Source organism: Eretmochelys imbricata, chromosome 20, assembly GCF_965152235.1.
Source record: "Eretmochelys imbricata isolate rEreImb1 chromosome 20, rEreImb1.hap1, whole genome shotgun sequence".
Classification (NCBI taxonomy): Eukaryota; Metazoa; Chordata; order Testudines; family Cheloniidae; genus Eretmochelys; species Eretmochelys imbricata.
The window spans coordinates 17,355,540-17,377,517 of NC_135591.1; the positions used below are offsets into that span (position 1 = coordinate 17,355,540).

Consider the following 21,978-nt stretch of genomic DNA (forward strand, 5'->3'; position numbering starts at 1 on the left):
CTGATTTGTGTCCATTTATTCTTTTGCATAGAGATTGTCCGGTTTGGCCAATGTACATGGCAGAGGGGCATTGCTGGCACATGATGGCATATATCACATTGGTAGATGTGCAGGTGAACGAGCCTCTGATAGTGTGGCTGATGTGATTAGGCCCTATGATGGTGTCCCTTGACTAGATATGTGGACAAAGTTGGCAACGGGCTTTGTTGCCAGGATAGGTTCCTGGGTTAGTGTTTTTGGTGTGTGGTTGCTGGTGAGTATTTGCTTCAGGTTGGGGGGCTGTCTGTAAGCAAGGACAGGGCTGTCTCCCAAGATCTGTGAGAGTGATGGGTCGTCCTTCAGGATAGGTTGTAGATCCTTGATGATGCATTGGAGAGGTTTTAGTGGGGGGCGGTAGGTGACGGCTAGTGGCGTTCTGTTACTTTCTTTGTTGACCCTCTCCTGGAGTAGGTGACTTCTGGGTAATCTTCTGGCTCTGTCATTCTGTTTCTTCACTTCAGCAGGTGGGTATTGTAGTTTTAAGAACGCTTGATAGAGATCTTGTAGGTGTTTGTCTCTGTCTGAGGGATTGGAGCAAATGCTATCTTAGAGCTTGGCTGTAGACAATGGATCGTGTGATGTGGTCTGGAGGCATGTAGATAAGCATAGCTGTCAGTAGGTTTCCAGTATAGGGTGGTGTTTATGTGGCCATCTCTTATTAGCACCGTAGTGTCCAGGAAGTGGATTTCTTGTGTGGACTGGTCCAGGCTGAGGTTGATGGTGGGATGGAAATTGTTGAAATCATGGTGGAATTCCTCAAGGGCTTCTTTTCCGTGGGTCCAGATGATGAAGATGTCATCAATATAGCACAAGTAGAGTAGGGGCGTTAGGGGACGAGCGCTGAGGAAGCGTTGTTCTAAGTCAGCCATACAAATGTTGGCATACTGCGGGGCCCTGCGGGTACCCATAGCAGTGACTTGAAGGTATACGTTGTCCCCAAATGTGAAATAGTTTTGGGTGAGGACAAAGTCACAAAGTTCAGCCACCAGGTTTGCCGTGACATTATCGGGGATAGTGTTCCTGACGGCTTGCAGTCCATCTTTGTGTGGAAAGTTGGTGAAGAGGGCTTCTGCGTCCATAGTGGCTAGGATGGTGTTTTCTGGAAGATCACCAATGGAGTGTAGTTTCCTCAGGAAGTCAGTGGTGTCTCGAAGATAGCTGGGAGTGCTCGTAGCCTGAGGAGGGAGACTACATAGCCAGACAATCCTGCTGTCAGGGTGCCAATGCCTGAGATGATGGGGCGTCCAAGATTTCCAGGTTTATGGATCTTGGGTAGCAGATAGAATAGATAGAGGCCACTGTGGGGCCAGCCCAGGGCTCCCTGCTGGATTCTCCCCCGCCACCCCCAACACACACCAAAACCACGCATAGCTGCGGGGAGACGGTTGCGGGGAGATAAGGCTGGGCTGATTCCATAGCCCTCACCCCACCCCACTGCGGTTCAGTCCCCCTAAGGCGGGGCGGGGAGGGAGGGTCCCTTTCACAGAGGTCGGCTTGGGGGCAGAGGATGGGGAGAAGGGGCTGCGCACATGTGTGGGGCTGAGTGTGTGTGGGGGGAGGGCCACTGCTCCCCCTGCTGGGAGGGGATCTATTACACCCATATCACTGACATGGGCTGTGTCCCTGCCGCCCCCTGCTGGAGGGAATGAGTGCTGCTCTCTGTGCCTGGCTCTGCTGCATGTACCTACCCAGCCAGACCTCACATTTCCCCCGGCCCACCCCTCACTCCTCCTCCCTTTCCATCCCCAGAGCTCACCTGCCCAACGCTGCTGGGTGATGACAATTCTGCAGAAGCCAAGGTGAGTGGGGCACAGACCCCGGGGGGGCGGGGAATAGACCCTGATTCCCCTTTACGTGCCACGTTACTTTTCACTGATCTCGCCCAACGAGGATTCTGGGGCGCAAACTCACCCCTGGGCACAGAGCCAGTGGCCTGTCCTTGGGAGCCCCTGCAGTCCAGCCGAGGCCTAGGCCTTGCCCCCAGGGTGATTCTCACCCTCCAGGATCAGCAACATCAGGCTGCTGCAACACGCTTTAGCTTGCAACCGCCTTCCCCTGCCATCCTTTGCAAACACTGGGCACCCCTTTGGGGCCAGATGGGGCATTGTCCACGCTCCCTCTGGCGCCTGGCTTCTGAGCCGAGGGATCCTCTCAGGACGGGGTGGGCTGCGATTCTGTGATCTCGTTTCCTGAGCCAGGCCTGGGGCTTGTTTTGCAGAACCTCCTGGGGAGCTTCCGGGCCCAGGCGGGAAGCCTCTGCAAGGAGACGCTGGAGGAGCTGAAGCACATGAAGGTTCAGAGCGCTGAGCCTGTGAAGAGGCAGCTGAAGGTGCCAAGCCAAACTTCGGGGCCTTGCTGGGTTTGTTCCCATTAGGGGGAGGAATCGCTGCTCCTACTCGGATCTAATCTAAGGGCGATAGATAGGAATGCAGCATCTGGAACAGGAGATGAACAGCAGCACTGCCCAGAAATTCCCATGCCTGCCTCTCCAGGGGGCTCTGTGCCCAAGAAACTGGCTCTCCTCAGTTCCTAGGCTAGACAGGACCATTGTGATCATCTAGTCTGACCTCCCAGGCAGCAATGTCAATTGCAGGAGAACTTGTCTTTCCTTTCAGGGGGATTGTGGGAAGGCAGTGGAGGACTAGCAATCTGGGGATGGGGGGCTCAGGCACTGTGACACCAACACCCCCTACGTTTGCTTGGCCAGGGCTTCTTGGACATTCTGGAGAAGGGGATAAATGTGGTTGGGCAGCAGAACGAGAGCATGGAGTGGAGACACCAGGCTGCAACGCAGCTGATGGCCATAGTGGAGACGCTGCTGAGATTGCTGGCCCAGACCCTGCCTGAGAGCATGATCAGCATCACGTCCACCAATGGCACAGGTCAGCACCCGGCCACATGGCCCCCGTTGGGCTTTCATCACTCGCAGCCAGTGCTCCCGCCCCACGCCCCACCGTGCCCCCTGCTGGGAGTCGGGAGCTCCCCCACACAGCCAGTGCTCCCGCCCCACTCCCCACAGTGCCCCCTGCTGGGAGTCGGGAGCTCCCCCACACAGCCAGTGCTCCCGCCCCACTCCCCACAGTGCCCCCTGCTGGGAGTCGGGAGCTCCCCCACACAGCCAGTGCTCCCGCCCCACTCCCCACAGTGCCCCCTACTGGGAGATGGGAGCTCCCCCGCCCCCAGCCAGTGCTCCCCACAGCACTCCCTGTTGGGAGAGGCTGGGACTGGAGTAGCCGGGAGCTCCCCCCACAGCCAGGAAAGCACCTTGCCTAGCTACAGGCTTCCTGTCCATGTTCTCTGTTGTGAGCCCTGGCTGGCGCTGTGGTTGCAGAGCTGGGGCTGGCGGTCAGGAAGGCTGGGGCCCAGAGCCAGGAGACCGTGACGCTGCAGCAGAGCAAGACGCAGATGGAATTAAAGTGGGCCAGAGCCCCAGGGCAGAAAAATGAAGGTATGTGGTCATCCCCTGTGCTGGGGTGTGTACAGCGATGGGCACGGCCAGGGCATTGGGAGCAGCAGCACAGCGCCCCCTGGTGCCAGGCTGGGGTGTGTAAGGGGACGGGGCACAGCCAGGGCATTGGGGGTAGCACCCCCAGCAGCACAGCGCCCCCTGGTGCCAGGCTGGGGTGTGTAAGGGGACGGGGCACAGCCAGGGCATTGGGGGCAGCACCCACAGCAACACAGCGCCCCCTGGTGCCAGGCTGGGGTGTGTAAGGGGACGGGGCACAGCCAGGGCATTGGGGGCAGCACCCACAGCAACACAGCGCCCCCTGGTACCAGTCTGCCCCCAGGCCCCTCCTGCCCTTTTCATCCATCTCTGGCTCTCGCAGGCTTCACCCCGGCTGGCCTGCTGACCTACCAGGGGATGAGCCCCATCCTGGACGGTGCTGTGCGGGTGGAGGTGCCCGAGTGGGACAAGATCGGCCAGACGGGGAAGTGGGCGCAGGAACGGGGGCGGCCCAGCTACCGGGTGCTGTCTCCAGTGGTGTCGGCCTTCGTCGGTGACCTGGACACCCGGGCACTCAACCTCTCCGTCAGCCTCCGCTTCAGCCACCCGGTGCCGGTGAGCCCCCGGGCTGCGCATGGGGGGAGGGAGCCTGGGGCGCCGGGGGGGGGCAGAGCTGGGCCCATCTAGTAACACCCCCACCCCGGGCAGCAGGCGAATCCACCTCCCACCCAGGGACAAACTGAGGCTCTGTGCCCCCAGCCCTTCGTGCCCCCTCGACCTGCCCTCTTGGGGCCTGGGGAGTTCTCCCCCCCGCCTTGCACCAAGTGTCTCTCTGTCCCCAGGAGAAGAAGGCCGACCTGCACCTCTTCTGTGCCTACTGGGAGACCAGCACCAGGCGCTGGGACTCCCGCGGCTGCAACCTGCAGCAGTTGAATGCCACCACCACCTGCTGCAAGTGCAGCCACCTGACCAGCTTCGCCGTGCTCATGGCCTTCTACGAGCTGGAGGTAAGCGTGGCCCTCACTGGGGCCTCAGGGCTGGGCTGGTTCTGCTCTTCCCCTCAATCCTCCCCGGCGGAGCAGGAGTCACTCCAGATTCCCCGCCTGAGTAAACCCGTTCCCCACCGACAGGCCAGGCCCTGGATCCGAGCAGGGGCACAAGCAGCCACGGGCTCAGGGAGACTGCCCAGATAGCGGCGACCGACGTGCCCCCCAGCCTGGCCGGCTCACCCCATTGCATTGCAGGACAGAGCGGTCCCCATCCCCATCGCACAGAGGCAGGGAGGGGTTAAATGCCTCACTCAAGAAGACACAGGGAGGTGACATCGGAGCTGGGAACGGACCCCCCCTGTTAAGGAAAAGTTAGCACATGTGACTCCATTTTGGTTTGGGGCCCACCATTGTTTAAATGCCAGCACATCATACACCAGGAGGAGTGATCCTTAGATACTGAATCCCTGTGAAAATCCTCCTCCTTGTCTCCAGCCTGTCTTGACTCCCAGTATCTGGTTTTTGTTAGTCTCTAACTCCCTGTCTCTTGGCCTTGATGTGAGGCCTCCCATCCTGATAATAAAAGTTACTGATGCATGGCTTTAGGACCATGCTGTGTAATTAACATACTGGTATAGCACGAGGAATGCACCAAGCAGGGATAGGTGATAGATAAGACAAGGGTTTGTTTATTGGCTAAGGTTTCCGATGCACGAGGGCAACATGCTTTGCTAAAAAGTATATAACCTTTGTATAATCTGCATTCAGGGTCCCCTCCCGGCTAGCAGGGGGGCACCTCGCTCGAGCGTAATAAACTTAGTGTCTTTTGGGAACTCTGCAGCTGTGGACTTTGTTTCTGTGCCTCAGCCTAGATTCGAACTGTGCGTGACCTATCAGGTGTAATTCGCAGCACTGGTGTGCGTGTCCTATCAGGTGTAATTCGTAACACCCCCCAGCCCCCCTGCTCTAACCCCTAGACCCTGCTCGCCTCCCAGTGCTGGAATAGAACCCAGGAGTCCTGAGCTGCAGCACCTTTGCCACAAGCGCATCCGTCTGGTCTAAAAGCAGCTCCCCCCTGGGCAGGGGCTTCCACCCCCCAGGTGGGGGCGCTCTGCTCTCTGCCACAGGGGAACAGCCCCAGCCCCTCGCACTTTCTGGCACCCCCGTCGTGCAGGGATCGGTGCCAGGGATTCCCCCTTGGTTGGTGATGACCTTAGAGCCCCCATGGCTCTGGGGCTGTGGGTCAGCCTGGGGAGGGGCAGGCTGGGCAGTATCGACTCCATCTGGCTGCTAGACCCAGCCAGACAGTGTGGCTCCCGCAGGCTGCCTGGTGTCACCACTAGGGGGGGGGACACACGGGAACCCTGACTAACCCCCCCACCCCACCCCCTGGCACAGGACTGGACCCTGGACATCATCACCAAGGTGGGGCTGGTGATCTCGCTGCTCTGCCTGCTGCTCTCCATCATCACCTTCCTCTTCTGCCGCGCCCTCAAGGGCCCCCGCACCACCATCCACCTGCACCTCTGCCTGGCGCTCTTCATCGCCTACGCCGTCTTCCTCACCGGCTCCTCCAGCACCGGCAACAGGGTACCCGGCCCCCCCGCCAGCCTGGGGCCCCGCTCCCCACTGCGCCCCCTGCGGCCCCCGAGCCAGCCTCAGGCCCTGCTCCCCACAGCGCCCCCTGCTGCCCCCGAGCCAGCCTCGGACCCCGCTCCCCACAGCGCCCCCTGCTGCCCCCGAGCCAGCCTCGGACCCCGCTCCCCACAGCGCCCCCTGCGGCCCCCGAGCCAGCCTCGGACCCCGCTCCCCACAGCGCCCCCTGCGGCCCCCGAGCCAGCCTCGGACCCCGCTCCCCACAGCACCCCCTGCTGGCAGCTCCCCCCACAGCCAGCCTCGGGCCCCGCTCCCCACAGCGCCCCCTGCTGCCCCCGAGCCAGCCTCGGACCCCGCTCCCCACAGCGCCCCCTGCGGCCCCCGAGCCAGCCTGGGGCCCCGCTCCCCACTGCGCCCCCCTGCTGCCCCTCAGCCAGCCTCGGGCCCCGCTCCCCACAGCGCCCCCTGCTGCCCCTCAGCCAGCCTCGGGCCCCGCTCCCCACAGCGCCCCCTGCTGGCAGCTCCCCCCACAGCCAGCCTCGGGCCCCGCTCCCCACAGCGCCCCCTGCTGCCCCCGAGCCAGCCTGGGGCCCCGCTCCCCACAGTGCCCCTTGCTGTCCCCCAGCCAGCCTCGGACCCCACTCCCCACAGCGCCCCCTGCTGGCAGCTCCCCCCACAGCCAGCCTGGGGCCCCGCTCCCCACTGCGCCCCCTGCGGCCCCCGAGCCAGCCTCAGGCCCTGCTCCCCACAGCGCCCCCTGCTGGCAGCTCCCCCATAGCCAGCCTTGCACCCCACTCCCCCACAGCGCCCCCTGCTGGGAGCTCCCCCCCAACCAGCCTCGGGCTCCGCTCCCCACAGCGCCCCCTGCTGCCCCCAGCCAGCCTCAGGCCCCGCTCCCCACAGCGCCCCCTTCTGGGAGCGCTTTCCCAGCGAGCCTCAGGCCCCGCAGCACCCCCTGCTGCCCCCCAGCCAGCCTGGGGCCCCGCTCCCCACAGCGCCCCCTGCTGCCCCCGAGCCAGCCTGGGGCCCCGCTCCCCACAGTGCCCCTTGCTGTCCCCAGGTTGGGGCGGGAGAAGCCAGGAGCTACCCCCACAGCCAGCAGTCCTGCCTTGCTTCCCACAGTGCCCCGCCAGCATCTGGGGCTGAAGTAGCCGGGAGCTCCCCCCACAGCCAGTGCTCCTGCCCCGCTCGCTACAGCGCCCCCCGCTGGGCTGGGGCTGGAGTAGCCGGGAGCCCAGCCCTGACGTGCCCACACCCCCTTGGCTACAGGTGGTGTGCGGCGTGGTGGCCGGGCTCCTGCATTACTTCTTCCTGGCCGCCTTCTGCTGGATGTGCCTGGAGGGCGCCGAGCTCTACCTGCTGGTGGTTCAGGTCTTCACCCCCCACGGCCTCCGGCGTCATTACATGTTCCTGCTGGGCTACGGCGTGCCGGCCCTCGTCGTGGGCCTCTCGGCCGCCACCTACCACACGGGCTACGGCACGGCGCGCCAGTGAGTCACCGGGCTGGGGCGGGGCAGGCCCCCTGCTCGCGGCCAGGGGCTCGTGGGGGACAGGGCAGCACACGGGAAGAAGAGCGGCTCAGCCGGGTGGGCCGTGGCCATCTGGGCCCACCAGGGGAGAGGAGGGGCGGGCCCCCCTGGGGTGGGTGAGGCCAGGGTGAGGGAGGGGGCACCCGCCTGCCACTTGGGCCAGGGCCCCCGCCCGGGACACTTGTACAACGCAAGGAAGCGCCCAGGCACCAAGGGGGGGTGGGGGTGGGCTGGCATGTCTCCATACCCCACTCTGCCAGTGCTGGGGAGACCCCCACCCCACAGGGCCCCCTGCTGGCAGGTGAGTGACTAACCCCCATATCTGTCCCTCCCCCCCACAGCTGCTGGCTCTCGCTGGACAACGACTTCATTTGGAGCTTCCTGGCGCCCGTCTGCATCATCATCGCGGTAAACCCCCCTTCCCCAGCCCAGCCCCATGCCAGCGCTAGTCCCCAAGCTGGCCCCGGAGGGCCTGGCTGTCGGCTGTCCCTCGCTTCTTTCCTCGGCCACCCAGCCCCAGCTCCGGGGCAGCTGGGCCCCTCGCTGGTTGTCCCCCAGCCCACCCCAGAGGCAGAGCTGGGTCACTACAGGGCTTGGGGTGCCCTGGGCCCAGGCAAGGGGCTGCCCCATGGGCCGCACAGCTGGTAAATCCCATAGTCCCAACCCTTGGGACACACTTGCCGCTCTCCCAACCAGCCTCCCCCCTGCCCCCGACAGGTCAACGCCGTGATCTTCGTGGTCACCGTCTGGAAGCTGTCCCTGAAATTCGCCGACATCAACCCTGACATGAGCCAGCTGAAGAAGCTCAGGTAGCGGACAGGCAGGCGTGGCCCCCAGGGCAGCAGAGACCCTGGCAGTGCCCTGCTGACCCCACTTGCGGGAGGGGGATATAATTAGCAGGATGTTATCCCCCCCCATGCGTGGGGGGGTAGGGGGTAACCTGGGGGAGGGGGCCACATATGAGTAACATTTTCCCCCACCCCCTACTGGCTGGGGGGGGCAGAGCTGGGGACATGGGGGCTGTGTGTGGGAGATGTCAGTCACATGCCACACAGGCGGGGCCCTAGGAGGTGGGGCCCCGAGGGGGGGAGGGGAGGTGAGCTGTGACTGAGGGGCAGGGCCATGTGACTGGTTCCCCCCCCCACAGGGTGCTCACCATCACGGCCATTGCCCAGCTCTGCATCCTGGGCACCACCTGGATCTTCGGCATGTTCCAGTTCAACCAGCGCAGCCTGGTCGTCTCCTACATCTTCACCATCCTCAACAGCCTGCAGGGGCTCTTCATCTTCCTGCTGCACTGTCTGCTCAAGCAACAGGCCAGTCTCCCCCTAGCCGGCGCTCAGCCTCAGCCCCACAGTGCCCCCCTCCCGCCCCGGGCACTGCCACAGCCAGCGCTCAACTGCCCCCAGCAGCGCCCCACAGCCGGTGCTTAATGGCCACCCCACCGCCAGCGCTCACCCCCTGCCCCACAGCGTCACCCCACCCCTGGGCTCCTTCCACAGCCAGCACTCAACTGCCCCCAGCCGGTGCTTAACGGCCACCCCACAGCCAGCCCTCACTCCCTGCCCCACAGTGTCACCCCACCCCTGGCCTCCTTCCACAGCCAGCACTCAACTGCCCCCAGCCGGTGCTTAACGGCCACCCCACAGCCAGCCCTCACTCCCTGCCCCACAGTGTCACCCCACCCCTGGCCTCCTTCCACAGTTGGTGCTCAACCCCTGCCCCACAGCCACCCCCCCAGCACCCCCACAGCCAGCACCCCACCCCTGGGCTCCTTCCACAGCTGGTGCTCAACCCCTACCCCACAGCCCCCCCCCCCGCTGGGGGCTCCCCCCTGCTGGGAGCTCCCCCTAGTGTCCTCTGCTGCGAGGGGCTGGAGTAGCTGAGAGCTCCCCCCCCCAGCCAGTTCTGGGCCCTTGTCTCCCTACAGCTGAGGCCCCACCCCTGTGAGCTCCCCTGCGCCGTGGGGTGACCAGCCCTCTCCTCTCTCCTGCCAGGTGAGGGACGAGTACCGCAGGTGGCTGAGGTGTGGCGGCCTCAAGGGACCGGCCAAGTACTCGGAGTTCAGCAGCTCGACCACCACACGGGTAAGGGGGGGGCCGGGCCGCGCCCCACAACAGCGCAGGAGCCTTCTGCCCTGCAGTCCTTCCCCACCCTCCCCTCCTGCTCTGGCCCCCACAGCCAAACCCCACCCAGCAAGTGCTCACTGCCTCCTCCTTGTGTTGGGGGGGGGGGGCGGGGGCTAGAAGAGAAATGAGGCAGAGCTGGGCTGAGAAGGAAGTCAAAGCCAGAGAGAGGGGCTGGGAGCCCTGGGGTCTGTGCCCAGCTCTAGGAAGGGAGGGGGAGCTCTAGGAGCCAGGACCCCTGGGGTCTGTGTCCAGCTCTGGGGGGGGGGGGGAAATCTAGGAGCCAGGACCCCTGGGGTCTGTCCCCAGCTCTGGGTGGGGCTGAGAGCCAGGACCCCATTTGTCATTTTGACTCACCATGAGGCCTTAGGGCCACCAGTGACCAGCCTGGGGGGAGGGGAAGGGAGAGTTGGGGGTTAAGTCCTGCTCTAACTCCCCGCCCCCCACTCCTTTCCAGCAGGGGCTCCAGCCTTCGCAGGAGTCAGGGTTGTAGCACTCTTGCGCTCAGCCCATTTCTGGACAACGCAGCTTTGCACGTGAGAAAACCCGGCCCCCTGCCCCCGGCCTGGCAGGGCCCGTGAGCAGGAGCCCCACCACGCACCTGGACTCGCCGCACGCAGATGCTTCAACGGTTGCCCAGTGGAACCTGCCAGGCAGCGGGGGGCACCATTACACTGCCCAGCTGCCCCCACCTGCTGGTCACTCGCACCAGCCCCAGGCCTGCGTGCAGCGGCCAGGGGGGCAGCCGCTTGGCTCCCACGCGATGTACTCTGGCCACCCGGGGGCACCTTTTCCTTCGGTACGAACGGTTCCCTGTCCCCGCCTGCGGCACCACGAGGGGCTGGGCCGAGTGCACGCAGTGGAGATGAATCCAGCCGCCCGTGATGAACCCTCCACCCAGGGTCTGCAGCATCAGCCACTGCCCTTGGCTTCGATGACGGTACCACACGGCCTGAGCGGAAGGAGGCAAGCAGCGGCCCCCAGGGCTCGGCTGTCTGTGTCTCACGGGTGACACTTTTTTTTAAAATGATCTTTTTAAAGTTATTAAAATAAGTTTGTGACAAAAACAGCTGCTTCGAGGAGCCACGTGTGTGGCAGCTAGAGAGAACCCAGGAGTCCTGACTCCCAGCCCCCGCTACTCTAATCCTCTATTACATGTTCTAAGGGCAGCTGGGCCCCCTGTGATCCTCTGAGTCCAACCAGCTGCAGAACAGGCCCGTGCCCTCCCTGGATTAATTCCTGCTCCATTGAGAGCAGAACATCCCAGCTCCATTGGGAAAAGGCCAGTGACAGCCCAGGGGAAGCTGTCCCAGTGGTTAATTTACCCTCCCTGCTGATTTCCAGCGTGACTTGGTCTCACTTCCAGCCCTCTGGCTGCTAGACTGAAGAGCCCATGATCAAAGTCCCTGTAGACTGACCAAGTCACCCCTTCCCTGTCTCTTTGCTAATCAAATTGAGCTCCTGGAGTCTGTCACTACAGGGCAGGTTTGCAAATCCTTCCACCATCCTCGCAGGCCTTCTGACCTCTCCAATTTATCAGCATCTATCTGGAAGTGGGGGCACTAGTTAAGTGGCACTCAGCCCAGGTCCAGAAATATAGTAAAATAACCTCCCTACTCCTACCTGAGCATCCCCTCTTCACACATCCTTTAGCTACAGCATTGCCGTGGGAGCTCCTCTTCTGCTGATTATCCATCATAACCCCAAATCTGCTTTGCAGGATAGCGTCCCCCTCCTGCAGGTATGGCCTACATGACACCCTACTTCCCCTCATTGCTGGGATAGAACCCAGGCGTCCTGACTCCCAGTGTCTCAGGGAGACAGAACATGTAATACTCTGAAACCGTTTTTAATCGCGCAGATAGATGCGGCCATCTCTGGGGTGGGACAAAGCTGTTGTGAAAAGCTGCAGCCACTTTCCAGCCCAATCCAGATAAGGCATTTAAACCAAATTAATCAGAACCTCCTTTGCAGGGGGCCCATTACACACAAAACAAATTAAAATCTCTTTAAGCCCCTCAAGAAGCTAAAACCCCCCCACAGGCACTTGGTAATAAAAAGTTTATTTGAGACACTGTTACACACACATCTACAGGTTTAAAAACTGCGTAAAAAAATGAAATACCCGTGATCTGACTTAGAAAGGGTTAAAAAGAGCAGCCGGGCTGGTTCTGGGCAGGGGGGTCCGATCCCGTTATCGGCTCTGTTCAACTGTAAGAGAAAGAGGCTGTTAATCCCACTGCTCCCACCAGAGGGCTCCCTCACCCCATTCAGTTCTTCACTGTGACCAGACTCCCCACCACCACCACTAGGGGGCTCCACCACTGTGGCCCCCCCAGAGCAGCTGGGATGGCAGCCACCAGAATCCTCCCTCTACAGTCATGGGGGCAGAAGCCATGGGGGGGAGGAGTCAGTGGCTGCTGCCGTTCCACAAGCATCAGAGATCAGGAGAGGCCCCACCCCATGCTGAGTCTAATCTACGGGCCCATCACCATGGCACCTGGGCGCCCTGAGGGCATGGGGCTCCCCAGCTGTGATGTCCCCCAGAAAGACAGGATTTGGGCCCAAACCCCGCAGCTGCTCCCTGGGGGGAGGGCGAAGGGCCGAGGGCTGCCCCCCGGCCGGTACGTACTGTACGTGGAAATGTCGATCTCCTCAGGCAGCTCTGCCACGTTCACCTCGAAGCGATCCTGCACCTCGTTGAGGATCTTGGCGTCGCCCTCGTCCGACACGAAGGTGATGGCCAGGCCCTTGGTGCCGAAGCGCCCGGCACGTGCCACCTGCAATGAGCGGGGTGGGGCTGTCAGTGGGGAGGGGCCTCCTGGGAGCTCCTCCCCCTAGGAACCTGTAACTGCCTGGGAGCCCAGCACAGGTGTGGGAGGGCATGGGGCCAGGAGAGGCTGGGGTTCTGTGACCCACCCTGGGCGATGTAGCGGGGGGGGGGCAACTCTGAGGCCCCCCAGGTATGCCCCTCCAACCCTATGGGGGCATCAGCAGGGGCCACTTGCCAAGCACTCGCCCTGCCTGATTATTAAAGAGCCAGGCAAAGAGCCCCCCACATCCTGACAGCATTACGAATTACACCCAATAGGTCATGCACAGTTTGAGCCTCAGCTGAGGCACACGACCAAAGTCCACAACTGCAGAGTTTCCAGAGACACTAAGTTTATTACGCTTGAGCGTGGTGCCCCCCTGCTAGTCAGGAGGGGGCCCCGAATGCAGGTTATACAGAGATTATATACCTTTTAGCAAAGCATGTTGCCCTCGTGCATCGGAAACCTTAGCCAGTAGACAAACCCTTCCCTTATCTACTACCTGTCCCTGCTAGGTACATTCCCCGTGCTAGACCATTACTTCAACTACACAACATGGTCCCAAAGCAATGCACCAGTAGCCTCTCCTATCAGGATGGGAGGCTCACATCAAGGCCAGGAGGCAGGGAGTTAGAAACAAACAAAGAACAGAAACCGGGAGTCGAGACAGGCTGGAGACAAGGGGGGGCTTTCACAGGAATGCAGTATCTAAGGAACACCACTCCGGGTGCATGAGGTGTTTGCTTTTAGACAATGGTGGGCCTCAAACCAAAATGGAGTCACATATGCTAACTTCCTTAACAACAGGCCCAGATCAAACCCATCCCTGGACAGCCAGGGCCATACTGCCTGTCAGCCGGGGCCATACCGCCTGTCAGCCGGGGCGCCCCTTGCTCGGGTACCAGAGTAGCAGCTGGTCCAGGGGTGCTGGGCCCCCAACGTTGGGCAGAGCCTGTGGGCAATGAGGCTCCCCACCGATGCCCATGATGTGCCTGGGCCAGCAGCCGCAGGGTCAGGCCCCGGCTCTCCCTAGGCCGGTGGGTGCAGGGTCAGAACCCTCCCCCCGCGTGCTGGGCCAGGCCCGGCTGTCCCCAGCGGCAGAGCTCACCCGGTGCAGGTAGGTGTCCGAGTCCTCGGGCATGTCGTAGTTGAAGACGATGTTGACACGCTCGATGTCCATCCCCCGCCCGAACAAGTTGGTGGCCACCAGGATGCGGCGCTGGAAATCCTTGAACTGCTGGTACCGGGACAGCCTGTGGAGGGGGGGGGGAAATCACACCTGAGACCCCAGCCCTGCTCCAACCACTAGGCCCCGCTCCCCTCCCAGAGCCTGGTGCCAGCACAAATCAGGTCAGCGAGACTCCCCAGGCCAGGCCAGGCCCTGCCCAGCCCCTCCAGTGCCCGGCACCCACCTCTCCTCCTGCGACATGCCCCGGTGGATGGCGATGGCCGGGAAGTTCTGTTCCACCAGCAGCTGGGCCAGGGCCATGCAGCGCTGCACCGACTTGACGAAGATCACCACCTGGGGGAGGGGCAGAGGGTTAGCACCCAGCACCCCCCACCTCGGCAGACAGCTCCACCTCCTCCCTGCCCCCACCCCATCAGCACAGGAGGTGGAGGGGGAGGGACAGGACACCAGCTGTTCAACCCCAGCCCGGCCCACCCCCCGGATCTTGCCTGGGATCAGCCCCCCACAGGTGAATCCTGCTCCTGCCCCCCTCTGCCCAGCTATCCACAGGCCTCACCCCTTCTGCAGTGGAGTCCAAAGGGCCCATCTTGCCCTGGTCTCCCATCTGGGGGGTGTCACTGCCCCTCCCCCCACACACAGAGTGCAGCCAGAGGAGACTGAGCACACTCTAACCCCCCCAACCCCGAACCAAGCAAGGCTCCTCCCCCTCCTGGCTCTCCCAGGGGCCTAGCGCTGTGGGTGGCTCTGGCAAGGATCCACAGCCTGGCCCTGGTGTCACAGCCAGCCGGAACCCAGGAGTCCTGCTCCCAGCCCCACACTCCCCTCCCAGAGCTGGGGACGGGACCCAGGCGTCCCCCCGCCCCACACACACACACCTGGTTGAACTCCAGCACGTCGAGCAGGTCGAAGAGCTTGCGGTTCTTCTCGCTGTCCTTCAGCTTGACGTAATACTGCTGCAGGCCGTGCAGCGTCAGCTTGGTCTCGTCATCCACGAAGACCTCCATGGGCTGGAGGGAGGGAGCAGCTCAGTGACACCCCCTCACTGCCAAAGAGGCTTCAACCCAGCTCTCCGTGAGCCAACCCCCGGTCTGAACCCAGCACTGAGAGCAGGGGCTCCGTCACTTGAGCTGGGGGAGGAGCTCCCTTCGACAGCAGCCGTAGTAGACCCTTACCCTCCCCACACCACCCAGCCACTAGAGGGAGTCAAAGCTCCACCTCCAGCATGGGTCAGCAACACCCCCACAGCAGGGCCTGCCTCACCCAGGCTATGGACGTGCCAGGGGCATAGGGCTGCCAAACCTCGCTGTGCCAGGGCCTGGGGCAGCAGCCAGAGTGGTGGGAAGGCTTTTCCACAGCAGACCCTCCCACACCCTCCCAGGGACCCTGCGTGAGGGGGCCAGGAACCCCAGACTAGCTGGCCCCCCACCATGCTGCCTCCTGTGCAGAGCAGGGGACCTGGCTGGGTGCCCCCGTCAAATCAGCAGGTACTGGGTGAGTTGCTGGTGGCCAGGCCCGGAGGCTTAGGGCTGCTCAGCGCTGAGCCCAGCCGGGGATCGAGGGCACCTTTCCTGGCCAGGCTGGGGAGGGACCAGGCCCACGAGGGGTGAGGGGCAGGGGGTGAGGGACCGGGGGGGCAGGGCAGGGGGGGATGAGAGGCTGGGGGGGCAGGGCAGGGGGGGAGGCCCACGAGGGGTGATGGGCTGGGGTGTGAGGGGTCAGAGGCAGGCTGGGTGGCGGGGGGGGAGGAGTGAGGGGCCAGGCCCACAAGGGGTGAGGGGCCAGGCCCACAAGGGGTGAGGGGCCGGGGGGGCAGGGCAGGGGGGATGAGAGGCTGGGGGGGCAGGGCTGAGGGGCAGGCCCACGAGGGGTGATGGGCTGGGGTGTGAGGGGTCGGAGGCAGGCTGGGTGGCGGGGGGGGAGGAGTGATGGGCTGGGAGGGCAGGGCCAGGCCCACGCGGGGTGATGAGCTGGGGGCAGGCTGGGCGGCAGGGGGCGAGGGGCCGGGCCGGGGGGCCGGGGGGCGAGGGGCCGGGGGGCGAGGGGCCGGGGGGGCGAGGGGCCGGGGGGCGAGGGGCCGGGGGGCGAGGGGCCGGGCCGGGGACTCACATCCTGCATGAACTTGCGGCACACCGGCCGGATCTCCTTGCTGAGGGTGGCGCTGAACATCATGCACTGCTTCTCGTGGGGTGTCAGCCGGAAAATCTCCTGCACGTCCCGCCGCATGTCTGTGGGGAGGGAGGGTCACTGCATTGGAGACAGCTGGGGGGGGCCTCGTGTTTAACCCCCAGAGGTCCAGCCCTGGGAACGAGGCCCAGAACCAGCCCGCTGGGGTGAAAGCTCCAGCCCCCCCCAATTCCCCAAGTCGCTCTCTGCGACCGGTGACTTAATCCCAGACTGTCTGATCCCACTCCCCTGCAGGCAGCCTCCCCCTCGCTCCCCGCCGGGTGTCTGCACCCCCCCGCCCCGGCCTGGGGTCACACCCCAGACACAGCGGCCTGGCCTTCAGACCAGCAGGACCCAGGGACACATAGCTGGGCCCCCAGGACTGGGCAGCACCTGGCATCAGGCAGCTCCAGCCCTGATGCTGGCAGGGTCCCTAGGGCAGAACCAGCTGGCACCATCCCTGCCCCAGAGAAAGGAGACGCTCGCCACCCAGGCAGCTGGAGAAGGTTCAGACCCTGTCATGTATTCCCAGCGCTGGGAGGGGAGCGGGGCTTGAACCCAGGGGCCGTACCCTCCACCCACCAGTCTCCCCTGGTCTAACCACTAGACCCCACTCCCCTCCCAGGGCTTGGATTAGAACCCAGGAGCCCTGACAGATGATGCAGACAGCCCCTAGGCCTCAGGTACCCCAGGCAGGTTGGGACGCTCTGGGGATCCCTCCCCCTACACCCCCTAGCGCCCCCCACCCCATCTCACCAAGCTGCTCCAGCATCTTGTCGCACTCGTCCAGCACGAAGTGCTTGACGCTCCGCAGGTTGAGGCTCTTGTTGCGCACCAGGGCCAGAATGCGCCCCGGGGTCCCCACCACGATGTGGGGGCAGTTCTTCTTCAGCACCTCCTCGTCCTTCTTGATGGACAGGCCCCCGAAGAACACCCCCACCTGTAGGTGGCCGGGGGAAGAGCAGGGTCAGTGGCCAGGCAGCGAACCCCCAGCACTGGGCAGGCCTGGGGCTAGGGGAGCATCCCTCCACTCCCACTGGAGGGAAACTGAGGCAGGGGGGACAGGACTTGTCCAAGGGCAGTTTAGTGGCAGGGCCTAGACTTGAACCCGGGAGTCCTGACCCACCCCCAGCCACTCTCTGGGTCTCCCACATGAGCACGGAGGAGACGGAGACCCACCCTTGCAGCTTCCAAGCTTCAGGCCCTCAACACAGTCATACGGGCAGCTGCTGGGGGGCTCACGCTGTGGGGGGTGGGGCTGTGTCTCCAACGTCTAGCCCCCTGGAAGTGGGGATACTCCCCACACTCCTCACTCACTGGCGCCAGGCTGAATAACACTCGCGGCTCCACCGGGGGCACCAGGGGCGCGGGGGAGGGGTTCCCCTTGACGCCGGGGGGCCAGGCTCACCTTGACGCTGGGCATGTACTTGGAGAAGCGTTCGTACTCCTTGCTGATCTGGAATGCCAACTCTCGCGTGTGGCACATCACCAGCACCGACACCTGGGGCAGGGGGGAGAAGAGAAGGGGTCACCCCAGCAGAGACCCTGCCCTGCCCCCCTGGGATACAGCCTGACGTCCCCACCCAGGGACACCCCTCCCCCGTCCCCTCAGGGATAGCTGCCACCTCCCACAAATCCTGGAGAACAGGTGCCCCCATCTTCGCCCCTTCCCCTGAGCTTTCAGAGCTCCCCCCACCCCCATGGAGACCGGACTAATCCAGAGCGCCGAGGGTCCATGCTGCTAATGCTGCAACAGCAGGGACAGGCCCCACTGCTAGCCAGGATCGCTCTGGCCCATGGATCCGGGGCAGGCCATGGCCCCCAGTGGCCCGGGCTCAGCGGAGCAGAGTTCGGTGGCTGCCAGCCCCATGCGGCTACAGCCCGCTGGGAGGCTGTCCCGGGGCAGGATCCAGCCCACAGGGGGTATCCCAGCACCAGCCCAGTGCCAGGCTGGCGGCTCCGAGCCAGCCCCCTGAGGCAGCAGAGCCGCTGGAGATCCAGAGAAATGGCAGCAGCGCCCAGGCAGGCCCATCCCCAGCCAGAAGTGGGCAAAGCCCTATGCTCCCTGCAGTGCCGGGGGCAGCAGGGCGTGGCCGGGGGGCAGCAGGCTCCTGAGGCAAATCCAGCTGGGTCAACGAGGGCCCAGGGCCGCGCTTCAGGGCGCTCACATGCAGCGAGTTCGCCAGCTCTCGGATCAGCATGGCAGCAGTCTCCCTGCTGCTGCCCGGTCCCGACCTGCTCCGGGGATCCCTCCAGCGTCGCTGGGGTGGCACCAGCCCCACAGCCCGGGGTGGCACCAGCCCCACAGCCCGGGGTGGCACCAGCCCCACAGCCCGGGGTGGCACCAGCCCCACAGCCCGGGGTGACCCCCACCAGGGACCCCTGGCCTCCCCCTCCAGCCCATAGTCAGATTTGAAGGCAGAAGGGATGGTTCTCAGCAACAGCCTGTCCTGGACTCCGAGGCTAGCCTGGGCCAGAGAAACACATGGCTCTGGCCACACTGGATTCTCCCACTGCGTCAGCAGCACCTCAAAGTCCCCCCGAGGAGCAGGCCCAGAACCAGCCTCCCAGGGATCCACTTCCCAGGAGCTGCAGGCCAGAGGGGCCTGTCTAACCCCAACCTCCTGCAGCATGGCCAGAGACTGGCCTCCGCTCACCCCTGTACTGAGCCCACAGCGCATCAGGCTAAGGCACCTTCCCCACAGCAGCTTGCGTGCAAGGCATCGAGAGGCGGAGAATCCAGCCCTGCCCTGGCGTCCGTTCCCAGGGTTAACCCCCTTCACTGTGAACCAGGCGCGGCCCTCATTTGCTTAACGAGCAACAACGCAAGCAAGAGGTGGCCAAAAGTACACGTGGGCTCAGAAACGAATGAGCTGAGTTCCTGCAACACAGGTCCAGTCACAGCTATGAGCCAGCATGGTCAAGGACGCAGTGGGTGTCCCTAAACCTGGGACTGGCGGACAATGGATGGATCACTCGCTAATTGCCCTGCTCTGCTCATTCCCTCTGAAGCATCTGGTGCCATGTTCTCCTTGCCAAGTCTACCCCACAGCACAGCCATGAGAGTGACCCCAGGTGCCTTCCCACATGGGGTGGGGCAGAGAAGGGCGAGGGGGCTGGGGAGGCAAGCCTGCTCCTCTCCCCAGCAAATCCCACAGCCCAGACACACACACGAACACCCGCCCCCACCCTGTACCTGTCCATCCACTGGCTCAATCTGCTGCAGCGTGGCCAGCACGAAGACGGCCGTCTTGCCCATGCCCGACTTGGCCTGGCACAGCACGTCCATGCCCAGGATGGCCTGCGGGATGCACTCGTGCTGCACTGTGGGAGCAAAGGCGGATGCACGGCCGTTACACGGGGCACAGCAGAACGAGGTAGAGCTGGGGATAGAACCCAGGAGTCCTGACTCCCAGCCCCCTGCTCTAACCCACTAAACCCCACCCCCCTCCTGCTCTGGAGCATTAGGGTCAGCCCCCCTACTGAGCCCCACCCCTCTCCCAGGGGCACAGTGCCCCCTAGTGCCACACTGGGACCAACACTGGGGAGAGCACCCCCTCCTGAGCCCCACCCCACTCCCTGCAGCACAGCGCCCCCTAGTGCTGCACTGGAGCCAGCACGGACTGTGGGGGAGAGCGCCCCCTGCTGAGCCCCTGCTTGCCCCCACTTGGCAGGGCAGATCTCGAGGATCTCACTCCCTTGCCGACGCCCCCGTCCCCCCGCAGCTCTCACCAGGCAGCGCCGCTCTCTACGGCCCCCGCCTGCAGCTCCTCCCAGGCGGGCTGGCAAGGGGGTTGCGCTCCTGGGGGCCGGGGGCCTCGGCTCCGCTCCTACCTTCAGACGGGTGCTCAAAGCCACAGTCCACGATGGCTCGCAGTAGCTCAGGTTTGAGCAGGAAATCCCGGAAGCCCGAGCTGTGGATGGACACATAGGAGCCTTTCACGTCCTTCTTTGCTGGAGGGGGCACCGCATCCGCCACCACCTGGGGCTCCTCGTCCTCCTCATAATCCAGCAGCTCGTTCTCCACGTCCTGCTCAGCCATTCTGCGAGGAACAGACGCGCTCAGCGGCTGCGGGTCCGCACTGAGGGGCGCCAGCGGAGCAGGGGCAGGGGGAACAGGGCTGGGGTAGCAGGGGGCTGCGGGTCAGGACTGAGGAGAACCCACAGAGTTGGTGGGGAGCTGAAGCTGGGCTAGCAGGGGGCTGCAGGTGGGGATTGAGGGGCACTGCCAGAACTGAGGGGGGCCCAGGGCTGACGTATCAGGAGCTGCAGGTCAGGATTGAGGGGAGCTGGTAGAGGTGTGGGGGCCTGCGGGTCAGCAGTGAGGGGCAGCAACAGAGCTGGTGGGTGGGGGGACACGCGCCCAGTGCTGGGCTAGCAAGGACTGAGGGTCGGGATTGAGGGGCACTGGCAGAGCATGGGGGGGAGCGGAGGGGGCAGGGCTGCGTTGGCAGGGGGCAGCGGGTCGGGAGTGTGGGGGACCGGCAGAGCTGGGGGGGGCAGGGCTGGGGCAGCGGGTCGGGAGTGGGGGGCACTGGCAGAGCTGGGGGGAGGGCTGGCAGGGGGCTGCGGGTCGGGAGTGGGGGGCACTGGCAGAGGTGGGGGGCAGGGCTGGGGCAGCGGGTCGGGAGTGGGGGGCACCGGCAGAGCTGGGGGGGGGACGGACTCCTGCACAGAACTTGCCCCCCCCCGAGAGCTGCTCCTGTCGGGGATCGAGCCCAGCCACCCCGACCCCGGGAACACAGAGCGGGGAGGGGGGCGGGGGGGGGCCGCCGCCTTGGGGACACCAGAGCATCGCCCGCAACAGGCCCCCGATCCCCGGCCCCGGCCCGCCACGGGGCTGCCCGATCCTGGGCCCGGACCAGGCCGCAGGCCAAGCCCCGGGCTCGCGTGACCGCCCCGCCCCGCCGCTCTCACCTCGCGCTCCCGGAGGCCGCTCACGTGGTGCCGCGCTCCGGCTCCGACTCCGACCGACTCCGACTCCCGCGCGGCTTGTCCTCCTCCCGGCGACTACAGAGCGTTCCTTCCGTTTCCGCCCCCATTGGCGCGGTGCCCCGTCACTCCGGCCGCGGCCTCCATTCTCATTGGTCTTCGCCAGGCCCGAAGCCCGCCTGACGCCGGAAAAAGGCGGTGCAGTTAGACGCATTGCCAGTTGATTGGCTGATAGAGCTGTCGATCTTTCCAAGCGGCCTGTTGATTGCGTCGACTCGCCTGTCAGTCACCGCGCCCTTTCACTGTTTTCCCGGGAGGGTAGATCTGCCATCTTGAGTGCGGGCGGTGCAAAGGGCACGCGAAGCCCGGGGTGAGACGCCATCTTGATTGATGGCAAAGAAAGACACCATTGGGCTGGGAGGCAACGGGACGCCATCTTGAGTGCTGGCAGGAGCAGGGGCTCCCAGCCAGGATCAGAGGCGCAGAAGGGCCAGGCTGGGCCATGGTGGGCAGGCGCCTTAGCTGGGGATGGGCAGGGCTGCTGGCAGCCAGGGGACCGACCCGGCCGCCTTGGCTAGCAGCCATTGATGGACCCGGCCAGGGTCTGCTCCAAGCCCAGTCCCAGCTCTTGGCGGAGAAGCCCGTCCTTCCGTTTGCTCGTTAATTTCATCCGTTGACCCCGGGTTCTTGTGTTACGTGAAGGGGCAAATATTCAATCTCTCCACCCCATTCCTGATTTTATAGTCCCCTATGTCGATATCCCCCCTCAGTCAGCTCTTTTCTACACTGAACAGTCCCGGCCTTTTTAATCTCGCCTCGTACGGAAGCGGATCCGTCCCCCTGATCATATCTGTTGCCCGTCTCGGCACCTGTCCCAGTTCAACATATCTTCTTTGAGACGGGGTGACCAGAGCTGCACCCAGTATTCAAGATGTGGCTGGACCATGGATTTACACCGTGGCATTGCGATATTTCCTCACTTATTTTCTATCCCTTTGCTAATGGTTCCCAACATTGTGTTCGCTTCTTCGACGGCCGCTGCCCACTGAACGGATGTTTTCAGAGAAGTATCCACGAAGGCTCCGAGATCTCTTTCTTGCATGGTAGCAGCTAATTTAGACCCCCTCACTTTGTATGTACAGTGGGGCTTTCGTTCT

The 21,978-nt window shown here is 63.9% G+C and overlaps 2 protein-coding genes across 4 annotated transcripts in view; one reads left to right on the forward strand and one right to left on the reverse strand.

The window, feature by feature from the left end:
- ADGRE5 (adhesion G protein-coupled receptor E5) overlaps positions 1-10,778 on the forward strand; it is a 43,190-nt gene extending 32,412 nt beyond the window's left edge. Inside the window, exons 8-20 of one of the 2 annotated variants that reach the window (XM_077838434.1) lie at positions 1,789-1,838; positions 2,258-2,368; positions 2,747-2,921; positions 3,371-3,487; positions 3,867-4,099; positions 4,327-4,491; positions 5,872-6,063; positions 7,339-7,559; positions 7,940-8,006; positions 8,316-8,407; positions 8,746-8,914; positions 9,596-9,685; positions 10,182-10,778. In XM_077838434.1, coding sequence (XP_077694560.1) covers positions 1,789-1,838; positions 2,258-2,368; positions 2,747-2,921; positions 3,371-3,487; positions 3,867-4,099; positions 4,327-4,491; positions 5,872-6,063; positions 7,339-7,559; positions 7,940-8,006; positions 8,316-8,407; positions 8,746-8,914; positions 9,596-9,685; positions 10,182-10,217 — 1,718 coding nt within the window. In that variant the 3' untranslated portion in view covers positions 10,218-10,778. The remainder of the gene's footprint in view (positions 1-1,788; positions 1,839-2,257; positions 2,369-2,746; positions 2,922-3,370; positions 3,488-3,866; positions 4,100-4,326; positions 4,492-5,871; positions 6,064-7,338; positions 7,560-7,939; positions 8,007-8,315; positions 8,408-8,745; positions 8,915-9,595; positions 9,686-10,181) is intronic. The other variant, XM_077838435.1, reaches the window with a different exon arrangement.
- A 992-nt stretch (positions 10,779-11,770) lies between these two features.
- On the reverse strand, positions 11,771-20,923 carry DDX39A (DExD-box helicase 39A). Of its 2 annotated transcripts, XM_077838679.1 has the most exons (11): positions 20,807-20,923; positions 19,724-19,932; positions 19,086-19,213; positions 17,298-17,390; positions 16,646-16,829; positions 15,833-15,951; positions 14,602-14,733; positions 13,950-14,059; positions 13,646-13,790; positions 12,357-12,504; positions 11,771-11,935 (listed from the first exon to the last, which is right to left on the reverse strand). In XM_077838679.1, the coding sequence occupies exons 2-11, from the start codon at positions 19,929-19,931 to the stop codon at positions 11,919-11,921; spliced, it is 1,284 nt and encodes a 427-aa protein (XP_077694805.1). In that variant the 5' UTR covers position 19,932; positions 20,807-20,923; the 3' UTR covers positions 11,771-11,918. The 2 variants fall into 2 exon arrangements, with proteins under 2 accessions (XP_077694805.1, XP_077694806.1); XM_077838680.1 differs by lacking the exon at positions 20,807-20,923 and having other exon boundaries at positions 19,622-19,750.
- Positions 20,924-21,978: the final 1,055 nt, after the last annotated feature.